The following is a 20,434-nucleotide window of genomic DNA, read 5'->3' on the forward strand; positions in this document are numbered from 1 at the left end:
TCCTGTTCTATGAGCTTCTCCCTTCTCTTCTGGTGATTCATTTATTCAGAATAGATTTGTGAGGTGTCTGCTCTGTGTGAGGCACTGTAAGAAAGTCTACAGAAGAGGGGTAGTCATTGCCTTCCGTGATTCTAAAATTCCGTTCAAGAAACAAAACTATCTTCTGGGAAATTATCAGGTGATTCATTGCAAGGTTGTATGGGTGTAACAGATCGATACTCTGGCAAACTTAAGCTAAAAAGTGGGGAAGAGGAGAGATACCTTATTGGAAGGTCCAGGTCCAACGCAGAAAATAAGGAGCTTTGTCGCTCCTCCTTCCCTGCAACTCCTAATCTCCAAGTCTCTCAGTTCAAACTTCAGATTTGAAGGAGGAAGAGAATCTGACTGGGCCAGCCTGGAGCAAGGATTGTCCCCTGGATCAGCATTCCAAGGAGGTAAGGTTGCCAGATCAAATACAGAATGCCTAGTGAATTTCATATAAATGACAATACATTTTTAGGCTAGAAATGCCCCCATCCAAAAACTTGATTCAAGGATAACTGGGCATCTTGTATCTTTATTTCCTAAATCTGGCAATCCTGCAAGGAGGCAGCTCTCAGAATGCAGAGTGCAGTTGACAGTGCGAGTTGAAGTAACTGCATGAAGTGTCCGTGGCACCTTCTGTGCATTTGGTAACCCAGGAAATAGAGGCTACAAGCATTCAGAGGAGAGAGGCCACTGTAGCCGGGAGTGCCAAGGAGGGCTGGATTTGGGCAGATGGAGGACAGTGGAGGGAGGCAGTACCTGATGGGATGAAGGGAACTGACATGCCTAGCAAGCAGCGAGGGTCCCAGCCTGGCTGGAGGGGGAGTTCAAGTCAATTTAACCACCGAGGGTGAGTAATAGGGAATGGAAACATGAAACTAGCTGGAAAACGCAGGAAAGTAAACCAGTCTTTACAAGGGCCTCAAATGTGACTCAGTTACTGCTTCCCCACACTACACTGGGGATGAGTCCCAGTGACACATGATTAACAAACCATTGATGCCTGTTTTTCGAGAGCAATATGTGTGGATCTTTATTTTCCTCTTGCTCACTTCCCTGCATTCACTTCAGCTCAGCTAAGTGGGAGAGGTGGCATCTTAGGAGGTTGGTAGCTGTTAACAAAAGTCCCATTTAGGGAATTCTTGATTCATTTGCACCAAGTAGTAGAACCTTCTCCTTATGGCCGTCTAAATTATGCCACACACATGAATACTGTTTGTAGGATGATGAAAGGACCACCATCTAGGCACTGGAGTCACACAAAGAATGAGGAACTGGATTCTTCTCATGGCTCAACAGTAACAGATGTATGATTTATGAAGTTCTCAAATAAGTATAATAATTTACACTTTTTAGCACCCTACAGCTTGCAAAGTGCTATCATGTACTTTATTTGTTCTTGTATTAGAATTCTCCAGAGAAACAGAACCAATAGAATATATATATACACATAAATATATATAGGTGTGTGTATGTGTATTTATATACATATAGAGGCAGACAGACAGACAGACATTAAGGAATTGGCCTCACACAATTGTGAGGATTGGCAAGTCTGAAATCCACAAAGCAAGAGAGCAGGCTGAAAAGTCAGAGAGCAGTTGATGTTGCAGTCTTGAGATCAAAATCCACAGAGCAGGCCAGGAAGACGAAACTCAAGCAGGGTTTCTGTGTTGCTATCTTGAGGCAGAATTTCTCCCTCTTTGGGAAACGTGTCTTCTTCTTAAGACCTTCAACTGATTGGACGAGGCCCACCCCACGTTAGGGAGGATAATCTGTGCTTTACTCAAAGTCTACTGATGTAAACGTTAATCACATCTAAAAAAATACCTTCACAACTTCTTGAAAGCTATTTGATCAGACACCTGGGCAACCACAGCCTAGCCAAGTTGGCATATAAAATTAACCAGCACAGTCCTCAAAACAATGCTATTGAGGTAAGCAAAACAAGTATTTATTTCCTACATTTTTAATATGGGAATGCTGAGTCCCGGGAATGCTGAGTCCCATAAAAGCTAATAACAGTGTTGCCCAGTCCTCAAAACTAATACAGTGACCAGAACCAGGATTTTTCAGATGTTTCAACTCTAAATCCCATACTACTCCCATCTGTCCAGCCACCAGGCACAGTAGAATCCTTGAATCTTTGTTTCTTTATCTATAAAGTGAGAAATGGCATACTTCAAAGATTTCTTCTAACTTGAGTGTTCTGTGATTTTTTTTTTACAGTCTAGGTAGCAAGTTAAATGAAATCCTGTTCAAAGGATACCTTCCACTAATTCTCTTGGGTCCTCCCCACCCCGACCCCAAATCTGTCATTCACACACTAAGAAGAGCCTAAACATTTATGTTGTACTTTCTTTCAGGAGTTAGTAGAGGCAGTAATGTTTGTGTTCCACCAAGCTTGGCCCATCTCCATTTTCACTCTCTAGCTTCTAAAGACTTTGTAAGAACAAATTACCTACAAAGAGGCTGTCTAATCCTTGGAGTGGGTGTAAGATTAAAGGTGTCTCCATCTCACTGTTGCTCCTTTCATTGCAGAGTTACTATGAATAAGATTAAAGCTCCCCTCACCAGCCTTCTACCTAATGACTTGCTTCCTAAAATCTAATCTTTTAAAATAAGAAACATATCATGGCTAGTGAAACAAAGCTCATTTCAGGAGATACCAAGAACATATTAAAACAGTACCTTCTAGTCTTAAGATAGCCCAAAGTTCTACTCTCAAAAAATTGGTTTTGCATGTGAGAATTAAAAAACCAAAGGAAGAGTTTGATAGCACGTAAGACTGGATGTCGTCTCACATCCCTCCCCACCCGAAATGAAAGGCATTGTGCGGACTGCGGGCTGCCATCAACTTGTGTGGGGGTGACCAAGTCTTTTCACACCCCTCATTTCACAGTCCACGAATGGGCAGGTGTGGGGGTAGGGATTGAATTCCTGGGGTCCTGTCATCCACAGGTCCAAAATAAATAAAAATCAACCTAACTTTCGAGTGATGCTCACTCTTTGCATGCGTCACGTGGGGTTAGTCTGTTAGGGATCCATGCTTATATATGCAAATCGGAGAATCAGCACAGAATCCCTTTTGTGCTGGGAGGGCGAGGGAATCTTTGGGAGAAGAAAGGGCTGGCCATCAACCAGCGGCCCCCAGCCTTAGAGGAGAGCATTGTGTGTTCAAGGAACATGAGATGGCAGAGCTGTGAACCACCCGAGACAGTTCTTCCTCTGGTGCAAATCACAGGGTTTATATTCTGGTTTGCTTCATCCAGTAGTCTTCTTGGGAAATAGCTAGAAATAGAAGATGGGTAGAGAATAGAAGATTTATAAATGTGTAACTGAATCACCATGCTGTACACCAGAAATTAACACAACATTGTAAACCGACTACACTTCAATTTAAAAAAATTTTTTATGAAAATGAATATATGTATATATATGTAAGGCTGAGACATTGTACTGTACACCAGACATTGATACATTATAAATGACTGTACTTCTAATTGACTGTAATTCAATTAAAAAGTTTTTTTAATAAAAAAATGTTTTTAATGAGCTCCAGTTTTCTGGGTTTGGCATGCAAACCACTAGTTAGGTGATAGAATGTGCTTGAAAGTGTTGAAAATATGAACATTACATAGGTCTGCAATTGTATTTAAATGGGAGATAAGCAATTTGAGTTCTTTATTCCCTCCCAGTGATGGCCAAAGTTGCTTTTTCCAGACCCATCTCCAGCATGTCTTACACTTTAATCGTTTACATTGTATAGATACTTCATGTGCTCGATCTAGTCTGACCCTCAACAACCCTCCAAGGCAGGCGAGGCAAATGTGAGGCACTGCAGTTTGCAGATGAGGGCGCTGGGGTTCAGAGAGGCAACAGGCTTGTCCGTGTGGCCAGTGGAGGCAGAGCCATGTGTTTTAATTCTTTGCTCTGTGTTCCTTTCACCACCCACTATCTTCAAAGGATATAAAATCAACAAGTTGGGAAATAGAAGCAAATCTCCAACTGGCCTTACTTCTCTCACAAAGAGAATTAGCATAACCAATTGCTAATTGGGGACCCATTACCGCGTGTGCTGGGAACCCCATTCTTAACTCCATGTGATCCTCTGAATGTCTGGATCTAAGAGAAGAATTAAATTGTTATCCAGGCAATTCAAAAGGGAAGAGAAGTTTTATCCAGAAAGAACATGTATCCCCAGTAACTAAATGCTTGGAACAAAGTGTGATGTTTTTCAAAGCTTTCCCATTTGAATTTTTTATTTCGTAAACAACAAACTGTATTTTGGCAATTCATCCAAAATGACAGGATCAATTGTGATTTGTCCTTGGTTTGGCTTGCAGACGTGACTGGAATTAGCAAAATATCTTAGTTTAGAAAGAATCTCCAATGTTAGAGGTGAGAGGAACCTTGGGGATGATCTAATCCAAATCTCCAAGGGGGCTGGCTGATATTACACAGATAATTGTTTGGAATTTCCACTTCATTTGCCAGGTACAAACACAAGTCTGTTTGCTGGAGCCGAGAGAAACAGCCAGCTCTGGAGGCCAGTTATTAGAGGTGACAGGATTAAAAACCTAACTTGTGCACAGTTAAGATAAATGAAGCAATACCTAAATGTCATTTGGGTTTGCTGTATTAAAGTAAACATCCAAGTTTAGAAGTGTATCCTGTAGCTTAGAGCAAAACTTTCACATCTGTTCTTTTATTGTGTTAGGAAAAAAAAAAAACTCTACAATAAGACAGTAACCTTGCATTTGGCTTACTGCATCACACATCATCCTTGGTATATACTGAATAATTTGCCTAAAGTATTGTCTTTCTGGGAGAACTCACAAGATATTTAAATCTTCACAAGAAGCTTCACAAGATATTTAAAATAAGCCATTCCAGGGTGTTGAGTATAACTCAGCGGTAGAGTGCGTGCTTAGCACGCATGAGGCCTGGGTTCAATCCCCAGCACCTCCATTAAAAATAATAATAGTAATAACAATAGTAGTAAAAGAAAAAATAAGCCATTCCTTTACATCGAGAGCAAATGGGTTTTGACAGATTGAATTTGAACATGAGACAGAAAATAATGCACCTCAGTACCTTATGGTTTCTTTAACATGACTTGGGGGTGACTGGGGAGTTGCTGAGGGCTTGAGAGTTTGGGGGAGAATTTAGTAATTCTTTTTCTTCAGTAATGTACTTCAAATCATACTGGGCAGGTACTAAATTTTCAGGTGTTAAAAGTAGCTGTATTCATTAAGTTGCCAGAGCCTAGACCCTAGGCTGTGGTAGAACTATGTGATGTTTCATTATTTCCCAAAATTAGCTGTCAAAGAAAAATGACCTCCAACCTAGCTCGGATTGTGGAGTCAAGGAAAACTGAAGGCTCACCTTGGGTCTTCCACTGTGTTCTTTGTCTGAGAGGTTGGGCACTAATAGAATGGTCTCATTTCATTTCTACTTCTCTCTGTGCTCTTGGAAGTGATAAACATCAGTAAAATATATCCAAAATGGGCAGGTACACAGATAAAAAGATACAGAAAATCTAGAATGTGGATTATCAGCACAAGAATGATGATACCCGTACTTGAAATGCCCAAAGGTGTATTAGCAATAGTGTGACCTCCTAGAAAACACAGAGGGACCTGGTTCCTGACAGTAAGATCACAAAAGTGGGTGGAATGTGACCAGTGCTCCCTAAGAATATTTTAGCAACAGAATATTGTAAATATCCCCCTTCCATTGGCCTCTGAAGGTAGAGGTTCTAGGCGAGCACTCCCAACTTGTCCTTAATAGACCCTCTCAATCCATTTTCCGTGGGTATAGCTAAACCCTCTTGAGGGAGTTTCTAACTTCAGCCTTCACAGTCTCATAGAGATGAAGAGAACCTTTATTCTACTGTTATTCATTGAGCCACATTTTTAAAGACAATTCTAAAGTATACTCAAGTAAAAAGTACTCAATGTAGTTCTGTGTAAGTAAAAATATATAAAACTCTAATAATGAAGTATTATTCTTTAAGTTAAGGAACCATAAACCTTTACTTAACATCTGCAGCACATTCTGACACAAACTATGGTTTTCCTCTAAAGCGATTTAAGAGGAAAGATGAGAGCTGGAAGAAACAAGAAGAAAAAACAATGAGAAACATAAAGAAGGCGGATGAGGACAACAGAGCAAGATTAAGGAGAATAACCCAGAAGCAGAGAAACTCAGGATAAAGGGAAGGGTCCAAAGGTTCAGAAGTCCTGGTGTCACTTATAGATAAACTAATTTTCAGTCTCATGTTTACTGAGCTGTGTGGCCTCGAGATATTTAATCACTGCCTTCTGAAGTGTTTACTAGATGCGGAATCACTAAAGTGAAACAGTCCCTGTCAAAATACTTTTTGCAGAGCTACAAGTAATTACTGAGACCAGTGACACCTCCCAAGGTCATTGCCCATCAGATGAAACCAAGCCAGACCTAACCTAGAGAAGAGAGGTTTCCTGCTTCAGCAAGAATTGTGTGTTCCAGATGCACAGTCTTTGCTAAGCAAAGAAGTGCTTCCATCCATTGCCCTCGAGCCTTAAACTTCATGCTTTGCCTTATCAATCTAGAACACTGGCTTCCGGGGAGGAAATCCCTGCCTGGGCTGTCTACGCCCGGCATGGTTTTACAGATATCCCCACGTATCTGTTCCTGCTCTTCGTCTTTCCAGACTGAGGTCTGGTTCATTTCGGCCTTGAATCCTATGAGTCATTTTCATTTATATAAAGATGTCTGTGTGCCATGTAATCTTCACACTGGCCATGAAATAACTACAAGTGCTGTGCTCATTCAACAGATCTGTAAACTGAGACACAGAGAGGTTAAGTAACTTTCCCAAAGTCACACAGTAAGTGATAAAGCCAAACTCAGAAGTCAGAATGACTGACTCCAAAATTCAGTCACTTGACCCTCCTTTGACTTGTTATTGAGTGCTTTCTGGCTCCATCGTGCTGCTGTTCCTCTGCCCGAGATGTCTGCCCTGGAACTTAAATCATCCTGGACAGTCTTCAAGTTCTTCTTTGTGAAACCTTCCTTGACTGAATGAAGTTAGCTCAAAGTCTTCCTCTCCCACATGAGGCTGGCCAGAAGTCCACACATTGCAGGATGAAGGCTCCCCTGACTTGGGTCTGCCGTCAGTGCTTACCACGCAAACCGTATTTGTGCTATAGGAAGCATTGTTGTACTGAGGCCATATTATCTCTTCATGTATAGCTCTGCATTCTTGTTTCCAGTTGTAGAATGAAAATTCTGGACATCATGGATTTTTTCTAGCTTCTGTTACATGGATGGCAATGAATTCACTTAAGAAAACCCAAACTGTGTGGTTAAGAGAGAAAAATTACAAATAACTAAGAGAGGAGAAATGATTATTCCACCTAAATTATTCCAAATTTGCCTAAGAACAGATGGGCAAGGAGGAGAGGAGAATGGACATTTTTCAAATAGCTTGGGCCCTAGAATGTAAATGTGTGCTGCATTAGGCTTCTAAGGGAAATGAACTCATAAAAAGTGAATGTATTTGTATTAGTTAGGGGATTGGGGGTTGTAAAGGGACCTTCTTGGAATGCATTTGAGTGATACACATTATTTAAAGCATGGTGAACCCATCTGTCTCCTGGCTGCCTAAACAGACTAAGATGACTTGCTAACTTGACTTTGGGTTCTTTTCCAGATCTTGGCCATCGTGTCCATCCTGTTCATCGTACTCTCCACCATCGCACTCTCTCTCAACACGCTCCCAGAGCTGCAGGAGATGGATGAGTTCGGACAGCCCAACGACAACCCCCAGTTAGCACACGTGGAGGCCGTGTGCATCGCCTGGTTTACCATGGAGTACCTTTTACGGTTCCTGTCCTCGCCAAATAAATGGAAGTTCTTTAAAGGCCCGCTGAACGTCATCGACTTGCTGGCCATCCTACCGTACTACGTCACCATTTTCCTCACCGAGTCCAACAAGAGCGTCCTGCAGTTCCAGAACGTGAGGCGCGTGGTTCAGATCTTCCGAATCATGCGGATCCTCCGGATCCTGAAACTTGCCAGACATTCGACAGGCCTGCAGTCTCTGGGTTTCACTCTCAGGCGGAGTTACAATGAATTGGGTTTGTTGATATTGTTTCTGGCCATGGGGATAATGATATTTTCCAGCCTGGTATTTTTTGCTGAGAAGGACGAAGATGCTACCAAGTTCACCAGTATCCCGGCCTCCTTTTGGTGGGCCACCATCACCATGACCACAGTAGGCTACGGTGACATCTACCCAAAAACGTTACTAGGGAAGATTGTGGGAGGCCTCTGCTGTATTGCCGGGGTTCTGGTGATCGCCCTTCCCATCCCAATCATCGTGAACAATTTTTCTGAGTTTTACAAGGAGCAGAAACGCCAGGAGAAGGCCATTAAAAGGCGAGAGGCTCTTGAGCGGGCCAAAAGGAATGGAAGCATCGTGTCTATGAACTTAAAAGATGCCTTTGCTCGAAGTATGGAACTGATAGACGTGGCTGTGGAGAAGACAGGAGAGTCAGCCAACACCAAGGACTCCACGGATGATAATCACCTCTCTCCGAGCCGGTGGAAGTGGGCCAGGAAGGCTCTGTCAGAAACAAGCTCCAACAAGTCTTACGAGAATAAGTACCAGGAGGTTAGCCAAAAAGACTCCCACGAGCAGCTGAACAACACTTCCTCCTCCAGCCCACAGCATCTGAGTGCCCAGAAACTGGAGATGCTGTACAATGAAATCACCAAGACCCAGCCTCACTCTCACCCGAACCTAGACTGCCAGGAGCAGCCCAAGAGGCCGTCGGCGTATGAAGAAGAGATAGAGATGGAGGAGGTGGTCTGCCCGCAGGAGCAGCTGGCCGTGGCGCAGACCGAGGTCATCGTGGACATGAAGAGCACCTCCAGCATCGACAGTTTCACCAGCTGTGCCACCGACTTCACAGAGACAGAGAGGTCGCCCCTGCCGCCACCCTCCGCATCTCACCTGCAGATGAAGTTCCCACCTGACCTCACAGGGATAGAGGAGCACCCCAGAGCCAGGGGCCCCCCATTCCTTACACTAACCAGAGAGAAGGGGCCGGCGGTTAGGGAGGCCACCCCAGACTACGCTCCGATCGACGTAACTGTGAACCTCAATGCTGGCAGTTCCCAAAGTGGGCTCCCTGGCCCCTTGCAGTCTGACAGTGCCTCTGAGAGCCCAAAGAGCTCGCTGAAAGGCAGCAACCCGCTCAAGTCCCGATCGCTCAAGGTGAACTTCAAGGACAACAGAGGCGGTGCCCCGCAGACCCCACCCAGCACAGCCAGGCCACTGCCGGTCACCACGGCTGACTTTCCACTCAGCACCCCTCAGCTCATCAGCACCATCCTCTTAGAAGAAGCACCCTCCCAGGGAGATAGACCCTTGCTGGGCGCTGAGGTTCCGGCACATTGTCAGGGACCCTCCAAAGGGCTGACACCTCGGTTTCCCAAACAGAAGCTCTTTCTTTTCTCGACACGAGAGAGGAGGAGCTTCACGGAAATAGACACTGGCGAAGACGACGACTTCTTAGAGCTCCAGGGGACCACGAGGCAGGACAAGCAGGCAGACTCCAGCCCAAATTGCTTTGCAGATAAGCCTAGTGATGGAAGAGACCCTTTAAGAGAAGAGACCTCTGTGGGCTCTTCCTCTCCAAAGGACACAAGTCACAACTGTAGGCAAGACATTTACCAGGCTGTGGCAGAAGTAAAAAAGGACAACAGTCAAGAAGGGTGCAAGATGGAAAACCACTTGTTTGCCCCAGAAATTCATTCCAACCCGGGAGACACAGGTTACTGTCCCACACGTGAAACCAGCATGTGACTAGTTACAAAAGCAATAAAAAAAAAAAAACTTGTTTCTTAAAAATGCGGTTAATAATACCTGTGAACTAAAACGTGGGAAGCCCCTCCTTCCCAAAAAAAGTGCATAAAATGTTATTTTTGCATGGCATGAACAGTTTAGTTTAAGTACTGTTTAAATAAAGAATCAAGACTGCATTTTGTAACAAACAAACAAAAATGACTGAAGAATAGTGAACAAATAAAGAAAGCTCTATTAGGAACCAGTATTCTGCAATGTCTGACATTTTTGATCCTTTCATTTCAGATTGTAGACAGAGTTTCAACTTTGAGCTTTTCTGTTACCATGAATTTTAGAATTCGCACGTGAAAGGATGAAATGTCATTGCATGCATTCACAATTGGGAGGCGCAAGGTGCTTTGAGCTTGCAAAATGCATAACTTTGTAAATAACGGGGCCTGGGAAGCAAAAGTGTCAAGAACGTATGGAAACAAGTTTCTGAGACACAGGCACTTCCTTCACAGCTACTGCCTGGAGGAGCTGTACAGACTTCTTGTTGCACAATTGCAACCTCTTCTTAAACCATCTCACATATCTTGCTTTGGGTTATAAAGCTCTTACAAGTACATTTGTTAAAAGGAATACAGTATTTTTATTGACCTGTGATATAACTCATAGGGTGCATTTTTCTTTTTTGCTTCTGCTTAGTTGTGGCATTTGTGGTTTTATTTCTAAATCATGAAAATAGGCAAGATGTAATGACCAGATATCCAAAAATTTGGAATTGAAGCTTGAAATTTTGCCCGTCAATTATATCAATAATTTCATGGGGGGAAAAAGTATATAACATGCCACAGCCTGTTACAGAAATGTAGTTTTTTAAAACCTGAGCATATTTAAAAGCTTATACATCTAAACTTTTTTTAATGGCACTCCACATATGGAAATCAGTTCTTAAAAAAAAATGTACATTGGTCATCTAAAGATGACTGTATTTTCCACTTGTATCCAACATAACCTTTTCTGTCTATAGATCTAAAGATAGAATGTAAATATGCCAAAATGGGAATTCCAAAAAGTTTGACTTTTGGCAAACTAAAAGCAGAGCTATTTAAGTGAGACTGACACCCAACTCTCCATAGATAGAGCTGGGTTCGGAAATGAGTTAACATAAAAAGAACCCTGACTTGGGGGGAGGGTATAGCTCAGGGGTAGAGCACGTGCTTAGCATTGCAAGAGGTCCTGGGTTCAATTCCCTAGTACCAATTCAATTTACATAAATAAACCTAATTACCTCTCCCCCACCCCCGCCCCGACCCAATGCCAAAAAAAGAACCCTGACCTGATAATGGGTCCCCCAGTGGGGGAAGGAACACTGCCACGTGGAGAGGGCCACCAATGTCAGTAGCACCATCAGTAATGGCAGTCACTGCAGCATCTAAAATGCCCCCTCACCTTTCCAAGGCCCCCAGGAGGTGGTCAGGATTACCCTTGTTGAAAGCAATACTTCTAGCATTTTCCACTGAGAACAGTAAAATCCAGAGGAGTTAGGGTACTTGCTGGCGGTTGCCCTGGCGGTGAAAACTCTTCTAAAACCCAGGTCACTTGGATCCACTTTGCCTCACAGGAAATCAAGGGTCAGACTCAGATATGCAACTGCCTGATGTGTGATCCTGGATGAGCCTTGAAAACCTATCTTTGTCTCAGTTTTACCCCAATAAAAGCCAAGACAAATTATTTATCAGCTACCTTATGACTTCAAACTAATATGATTCGTGGGAACGTCCAAGTTTTGTCTCCTCAGAATGCATTTTGTATGTAGGTGTGGGTGTGTGGGTAGGTGTGGGTGTATAGTTCAGGGTAATAGGAAAGTTCTGGGCCAAATTTAAAGCACAACCTTTTGTTTATGGAGAAAAAAAATCTAACTTTTATTCTATTTTTAAAAGAAAAAAACACACTGGAAAAAGACAACCCAAATATTTAGACTCTAACTTAAGGCTCTAAGGAATAACATGTCTTTATTAACAAAATCTGGTCATTATATCTCAGATAAGAAAACAAGTTTTGATCTTAGTTGAAATCCACGCAACTCTACTGCTAAAAATAATCTTAAACATTTCTTTCTCACTGTGCTTAGAATTTCTTGATGGTTTTATGTTTGTTTCAAAATACAACCTTTAAGAGTTTATGGTCATTAATCATTGATATTTACATTACTCATACTTATTTCAGTGTCTGAAACTAATTGTTGATTAGTTTTTGTAAATCTAGAGTGTCTGAATTTTCTATATATAGTTTTTCAAGGAAACAGATATATCTGCTGTTAGAGGAATAGCAAATAAGTCATGAAAATTATTTTCTTTACATAGTCTCACGAAGCAATTATTTTCTAATGTCTGTGTATTGATGAATCTCAGTTTTTTTTTAATTTATCTGATAGTTTATTAATAATACTACCTTTCATGTGTCCATTAGGCCTTCTACTGAGAACTTTGCTCCAGAATGCTGAATATTAGAAATCTTTCCTAGATAAGAAATCCTAGACATTCCTCCTGAAAGCGTTATCCTTAAAAACATTTTCCCGTGTAATATTTTTTAAGTTTTAAAGAATTTTCAAGAACATCCTATGGAAAGTTTAACCTTCAATTCTTCTTAGCCCCTCTGAGCCAAAAGTCTTCAGCTAGGAAAAAATAAAATAAAATGCTCCTCTAAAAAAGAAAAAGCTTTGACTTTATTGTTTCACAGGGAAGCACTGTGGGAACCGAGGGCTCCCAGAATGCACTTGTGCAGAGCTTCCTAAACCTTTTCAGTGAACTTCACCTAATGCAGAGGTAAAGGCGTCTGCCTGGAGTGGTCTGGGAACATACCAAGCACAGAGTTCCTTCAAAATCTGATGTTTTACAGTAAAAAGTCATGAAAATTCTGCATTTTCCTAGCATAGGTTTCAATGTAAAAGAAATGATGTTTTCTTTTCCTTATCAACTAGTAAAATCGATAGTCTTTTAACTTCAAATACCTCTTTTATATCCTCTGGAAAACACATCTCCAGGTTGAGAAACACTGCATGAGTGGTGGGGACATAAGCTGGCTCCCTGAGGGGCCCTGGAGGTTTCTGCTGCTGGGATTGCACCCTCATTGTCACCTAGCTCAGTAACCAGGGACAGATGTCAAAGAGGAAAGATGATTTGCGTGAACTCAAAATAACACAGTCCCAGGAATGGTTAATTCACTTCTGCTGGTTATCTTAATAACAAAGGCAAATTGCTGCAAGATTGTTTTAGCTCAAAGACTGAGGTTAATTTTAAGAGGATAGAAATGCGCTGCATGGATGTATGTCTTGGGCTGTGTCACAGATATAAGAGTGATGCGCTGAGTCCCTGGAGTTCACCTAATGAGTCTCTAAATATTTTCACTAGAAATTTCTCCACTCTGGCACGGCCAATGGCTTGGAGGCAAGCATTTAGATCGGGCATTATCCTGATGTGAACTGGATTTGGTAACAGGGAGAATATGTGCCAAGTGTCTGTTCCCATTAATTTCTTGTCAAAGCAGTCTCACTGTCATGTAGACATGAGGAAAGTCAACAATTCAAATATTTTCTCTTGGAATTTGAATGGGGTGGGGAAAGCCTTATGTGTGTAGAGTATTTTAGAGATTTTTGTCATGCTTAGTTCTCACAACAGCCTTCTGAATTAGGTATTATTTATTAATAAAAGACCAGAGTGGCTGGGAATCTTGTTCAAGTTCTCACTGGTCACTGGTGAATAGTAGAACGAGGCCTCCCCACGTCCTCTGGCTTCAAGACCAGTGCTCTGAGAAACCACAAGAAACTGTGTTTAGTTAGGTTCTTTTTTTTCTATTAGTATTCAAAATCATGTAAATGAAAGTGGAGGTGCATTTATTGTCCTGCAGTTTGTTTAAAGCAGCAGTAGATCATGCTACATGGTAATGACTTAAGATAAATGACATTGACCATCTTTAGCACATAGGTGTGCCCATTTGGAATTCTAGTCATAAGATACACATCGCTGGGTTAAAGAAAAGAATTTATTACTCACGATGTAACATGACATACACATTAGGCTGAAGGAAGCCACTTGATTTTCAAAAAGCAAAAAATTAGACTTTAGAACTACTTCTAAGTTCAGAAATATTGTCTAATAGTGTATTATTAGGCCATTCATTTAGCAAAGACTAGGTGTGCACCCTTATATTCTATAGAAGGCATTGTGTTCGGTGCTGGAGTACAGGCCCCAGCCTCATGGGGCTTACTGCCTTGCCCACTTCAAGCCAGGCTGAGGATCAATCGGGGTGCTGAAAAATGTCTCTTCTGGATGTGGAAATACTACTCAATTATCAAACCAGGGAAGCATATGAAAGGAATAAGTGAAACGCTTTTCCAAAGAACTGTTTTCCTAAGTAATGGATGAATGGTATAAATGGAAGTCTGACGCATAATTAATTTTGAATCACAGTTTAGATTTATGTTTGAGATAGCAAATTGTTCCTCTGATCGAGTAAAGTTATGGGTTGTCTTTCCTTATTAACTGATAAATTGAAAAATAATTTTTCAATTATACTGCTTGTCAAAATAACTAATCATAGTCTATTGCTAATAACTAGAGCAAAATTTGATATCAGTGAAAAATCTATCACAAATTTTATATTTTAATAGTGTGTTGATGGTTATTTGGTTAAAAACAAAGCATTTTAATGTTTTTTCTTACTTCCTATTGATGATAGGCAACATTTCAGCAATGTATCACTTGTTTAGTCCTCTGAATTTCTAAATAGAAGATATTTAAAATTCAGTATTGAAAAATTATTTAGCTTGACTTAAGGAATTTATTCACTAGGTCCTGGTGAATTTCAAAAATATATAGGGTATTTTTTTCCGCTGCCACTGTCCTTACCTAAACAAGAACTAAAAAAAAAAAAAAAAAAAAAAGAGAGAGAGAGAGCCAACAAAATCCAAGTTAAAGACCTAAATGTTCAAAGGTCCATCCCTAATAAGAAATAAGAAAGGTTCCCATTCCAAAATCTTGGTGAACATTCTCTATTTTTGAAGTTAACACTTACTGTAATATAATGCTGTCTTTTAGTGTCTCCAATTACCATTTCTTCTACTTGCCGTTTTAAACAGCCTGACTTAATCTCATAAACCTTATTTGCCATTGCTATAATGCATAATCTCTTCCTTATTAAGTCTGAAAGAGTTTAAACCCATAAATATACATTTAAATAAAGAAAAGGGGATTCTCTTTAATAAGACAACCCACAGCCAGCAAAAGATACAAGTACCCCAAAAGAAAAAGAAAGACTAAGAAATAGGTAGGTAAGTTAATTGTATTTTTAAGGAGAGAAAATTGTACTAGGTACGTGTATTTACTCACATAAAATTTAATCTAAATATTTCTTATGAAATTTACAGTTGAGACCATAATTCCAACTTTAAATTTCTCCTGAAGAAATGATTTCTTATTAGCTAACCGATACTTCCATATTGCTGGGATTAAAATATTTCATTCAATAAGCATTATTGTCTACCATGTGCCAGAAATTAATTTATGTACCGTTTATTCCCTCAACAGTCTAGGAGAGGTTTCATGTTTAAAGAGATGAATTCCAGTTCAGCTCACAGGGTGAGCTGGAAATAGTATGACAATATGTTTGAGGTTTTGGCCTGAGAATTTCTCTAATCGACTTTTATTTTCTCTCAGACTCAAGTTACTTATTTTCATTCCTTAATCTAGAATCTGAGTGGCCACCACATGAGCTTTCTGAACTTGCATGCTTAAAATTATAGTAGCTGTCTGGAATCTAGGGACAATTTACTTTAATGTAAATATTGCCCACTTCAGCCAAAGGACCTACAATTCTAGCAAAAATGATACTGAAATTAGTTTCATATGCACCCATAACTGTTTGGTTTGATTTTCTTTAACCCCAGCCTGTAGGCTGAGTTAGAAACTATCACAATTTACTGATTTGAAGAAAGCTTAATGCTAATCTGTGTTCATCCACTGTGGGCAATGCTGGCAAGCAATATAGCTGAATGGTTGTTCTTTTAGTTATTTTTTGATAAAAGGCTTTATGTTGCATACCAAACAATAAAATGGACTTCCAAAATCAAGACTTAGGAAAGGAGACACAGAGTAGTGGCAAAGACGGAGGTAAAGGCACAGATTCAGGAAGGATGTCAGAAGCTCACCATCCTGCTTTTTATTCCCCATGTTGAGAGCCCTCTCGTGGTCAAGTTTGACAGAAAGCGGAATTCTATTTGCCAAGGAAGGATGAGTTAAGGGAAGACTTGAGGTTCTCTACTATTTTCCACCTTCCAGTACCTGTGCATATAGTCAAAATCACAACTACGTCCCAGATATTTTTTTCAGTGATCTTATTTCTCAGTTTTCATTTTCTTATGCCAAAATATCTGATAAAACTGTTGCTGCCCTCTGCACAGCACTTTCAAAATATTTCCATCTACTGCTTCCAAATCAAAACATAATCACAAGTTTAGCTAAATATTTAGCAGGGTTCTAGTCTGCACTCTGGAGATACCGTAAATGCTATTTTGACCTTTCTGCCATTAGTGGAAAGGTAGAAAAGAACTTAAAGTGGTGATTTTTTTTTTTTTAAGAATCACAAACCTGTAAGACAAACCCACAGCCTCCATTCTACTTGAAGATTACAAGTGGAACCTGAAATACCCCTGAACTGACCCTGGGAAAAAAAAAACAGGTGGTTTCTAATCTTCCAAGCAACATCTGTGGGTACTGGCCAGAAATTCTATTACAGCCAGAATTCTCCCATCATTTAAACCAAGATGCTTCTAACATTCTTATTTGCAGCATATGGATTAGGCTGTAATTTTAACCTGAAGATTATATGTACATCATAATATTTAATTGAAATTAGGAGGATTTTTCATAAAGAAAACATAGAGGGTAATATGTATTAATATGACCCAAATTACTTATCCAACAAAATTTTATCACCAGAATTAGCAAATACGGATATACTATGAAAGTCTCACTAAAGAATTTGTGAAATCATCCCATTTATTTCAATGTCAAAGAAAAAAAAAGGAAAACCTGCAACTTACAAAATACTGGGTCTGGCATACAATAGCCAAGTTTCAAACGTATGCAATTTTAAAGAGGTATGATATTAAGCCATTAAAAATTCAACACTGAATGTATAAAAAAGGCTTATTAAGCAAGTATAAGGTACCATTAGCACACTGAAGCATTTTTAATAGCCTTTCATTTAACTGCATAATGACGCCATCTGCTCCTAGCGCCTTGCTTTCAATCTGAAAGTATTCCTGCTTTATATTGTTGCTTGTGTGTTTGCTTGCTTGCTTGCTTTTGTTTGAAGAAGTGAGGGTAAGTGGGAGAACAGGCTTAAAGGGAAAAGTGATTGGGTAAATTACTAAACTACCTTCTGTGCCTTGGGCTGCAGTAGAAACCATCTGTGGAAGTGACTTGACCTTCTCACTCCCTTCTCCCTTCTTTTCAAGTTTCATCCTCTTGGTTTGGAAACAGATTCTTTTGATCAAATCTCAGATGCTGTCATCCAGATTTGTCATTCCTCTCCTGTCTGCAGTACCCAAGAGCAATCCCTTCTTAGGGTCTGCTTGGATGTACAAGACTTCAGTGTCAAGCCAAATGAGCTGGTAGCAATAGCAACTTGGAGTCCAAAGTAAAGGAGGCTCTCCAGGTGGTCAGAAATCTTAGAGAAGCCTAGGGACAAAGGCAATGTCTCTATACCATGTCATAGTGTGATTTGACCAACAAAGCAATGACACAGTGTTTTTCCCACTACTAACAAAAGAACAATAATTTGTGAAACCTCTATTAAGTTCTTGAACTTCAAAGGCAAATAACTAGGTTATTTGCTATGAAAAATATTGCTATGAAAAAAGCGGTGCCCAACTCACTAATTTATCAGAAGATACCCTAAATGCAAACTTTCCACTAAATTTTTGTGTGTAACCTGATTCATGTGTCTGTTTTCATGGCAGAATACAAAAAGGAAAATACCAATAGGATCCTTTTCATCGTTTTTAATAGTAACATTTTAATCAGGGAAAACTGGTATTACTGTGGTAGTTTTTATATGGTTCTCAACCAAAATTGTAATGGCAATTTAAACAAAGCTTTAGCAAGAGATACTAGAAATGGACAGAAGGCCATATTGAAAAACTACGTTACTGTACATCCAATGAGAAATAATTAGTGTTTGGATTAGGATTTTAAGTTTTTGCATGTAGAAATATCTTTAGGTTTGTCATTTGAAATTAATATTTCTCATCTTACTATAAATATGAGTTTTTTTAAAGACTATTAAAAATGAAATGAGGTAGTAAATAGTAAAGCACCGAGCAAAATGCCTGAAGACAAATAAGAGGATTTTTTTTAAGTATTCCAGAAGAAAGCATTCAATTCACATTTGTGTGCTAATTACTTAGTCTTCTAAAATTCTCTTGTGGCTTTTTGGACAATCAAAATTTGAAATGTTGTGAGTTTAAACGTAGGGTTTTATTCAGTGTTACCTTAATAGAGACAGCATTTTATTTGCCAAATTATATATATATACACATATATATATAGCCATCTCATGTGATTTTAAAGATAGATTGACATTTTTCAGACAAATAACATGCTATGAAAACTTACGTAATGCATTTTTTTACCTAACAGCCTTAGATTTTTCATGTTTAATAGACAAATGTCAATTTCTCTAAGAAAAATCAGCTTCTTACAATTACTAAGACTTTAGATGTATTCTATTTGAAGAGTCTTCTACACCATCCTTATTACCACAAAATTAAACATACTTAGTCACGATGTGAATATTCAACATACTGTTCCATTTTTATGCTTTAAATATTTGTAAACCTGAGGATATATTTCATAAAATAATTTAAAGCAGAATTTTGTCCCAGATTTACTGTAATTGGCGATTTGCCAGAGTAGAGTATAAAAATGAGAACAAAAACTTTCAGTATGAAAAAAAACTTCATTAAATTTTGTTTTTAGAATCTAGAGTATGAACTATCATCAGATTTCATATGAGACTTTTTTACTTATTTTCTTTATGTTAAAATCTTATTGACCAAGAAAGGTAACAGAGGAGGAGGCTTGTTTTCTATTTCAATTTATTTAAGATGCCAAGTCACAAAAATTTAACTAAAGCTCTTACTTCCTGTGGGTGATGACCAAGGACCACATCTAATGCGGCACACGTAGTCCTTACACTGACTAAATGCAACTAGTCCAACCAAATCAGGGTGGTCACTGTGCAACCACAGGGATGCAACGAAGTCCAGCATTAAAGACAGACTTACTCTGGGTAGATCTTCCATTGAATCTGCAAAGGAATTTCCATGATATGCTAAAATTTCACCTTCACAGTATCCGGTATCCACCATTAGTAAACTGAAAATAATACTTGGATTTTAACGAGGGTTTTTTGATTTGTCTTTTGGTTTTTGGTTTTGTTTCTGGTTCTTTGGGGCTTTTTTTTGTTTTTTGTTTGTGTTTAGTAATTTTATGAAAGTTTTAGTATAACACATTACTTAGTCTGGGGTTTCAATCAACTTACGACGCTTTAAAAAAAATCCATGTTCTAAAGCATAACTGCATGACAGTGTAGATCTTATTACCATTTAGTTATAGCTTAATGAATACTGTATTCCTACCTGTTTTCTCAAAAAACAAAGTTCCTAGCTTATTAAATAGTATTCAGATAAAGCTTTGTGCTACCCAGTCGGCTCCCTAAATGTATTTATTACCTGTCTTTACATAGCTTGTGTAAAAACTCAATGTCGACTGTCCTTGTCTGCTGCTTTTAAAAGCTGCTTGTGTGACTGTCTCATCTTATTATGTCAACGCACCACGTTACAGTGTCACGTGCATAGGCCATGGTACAAAAAGTGACTGTAAACTTGCTTACTCAACATCTAGTCCAAAAACAGGTGTCAGGCAGTGCAATAACGCCTCACTGTATGAATCGTTTCAACCTGTGCATTCTTTATCATAAATACCGACGTCATATTTTTTAACTGTCTTTTCAGGCTTGTAATAAAAATCTCTGCATCGCATCTACGTAGTCTAAACATGTCGAGTAATTCAGTTTAAAAGTGTTGTCTCCCAACAAACTAAAGAGAAATAGCTGCTGGATTTTTCCAGATAACTGCTTAATTGATTTTCCATTGCCAACATAGACCTGCCTTAAGTGGTTTCCTTCACCACAATTGTGTGTAAAACAAAGGGAGGCTATTGTGGTGAATGCTTACCTAATGCCATTAGCTCTGTTCTCTAGTCAAGGACGTATATTCCTCAGAAGTGACCCATTTAGTGACGTCCAGTAGTTAAAAGAGTGCACATTATTTTCCTTTTGGTCTTCAAAACCTAAAGTTGGATATCTATAAAATTAACATATATAGACTTTCAGAGGCTAGCATTTTAGGGAGAAAAGAGGGCAGAGGAGGAAAGAAGGTGAGGAGATGAAGGAGAAAGAAAGGGAAAGAAAACAAGAAAGCTAATAGAGAAAAGCAAATCTCCA

At 39.5% G+C, this 20,434-nt stretch overlaps 1 protein-coding gene across 2 annotated transcripts in view; it reads left to right on the forward strand.

Annotated features, from left to right (window-relative positions):
- The window catches only part of KCNB2 (potassium voltage-gated channel subfamily B member 2), a 370,558-nt gene extending 350,635 nt beyond the window's left edge, over window positions 1-19,923 (forward strand). For both annotated transcript variants that reach the window (XM_074355138.1, XM_074355137.1), the window contains one exon: window positions 7,724-19,923. In XM_074355138.1, the coding sequence (XP_074211239.1) occupies window positions 7,724-9,883 (2,160 nt within the window). In that variant the 3' untranslated portion in view covers window positions 9,884-19,923. The remainder of the gene's footprint in view (window positions 1-7,723) is intronic.
- Window positions 19,924-20,434: the final 511 nt, after the last annotated feature.

This window comes from Camelus bactrianus, chromosome 29 (assembly GCF_048773025.1).
Source record: "Camelus bactrianus isolate YW-2024 breed Bactrian camel chromosome 29, ASM4877302v1, whole genome shotgun sequence".
In the NCBI taxonomy this organism is placed as follows: domain Eukaryota; kingdom Metazoa; phylum Chordata; class Mammalia; order Artiodactyla; family Camelidae; genus Camelus; species Camelus bactrianus.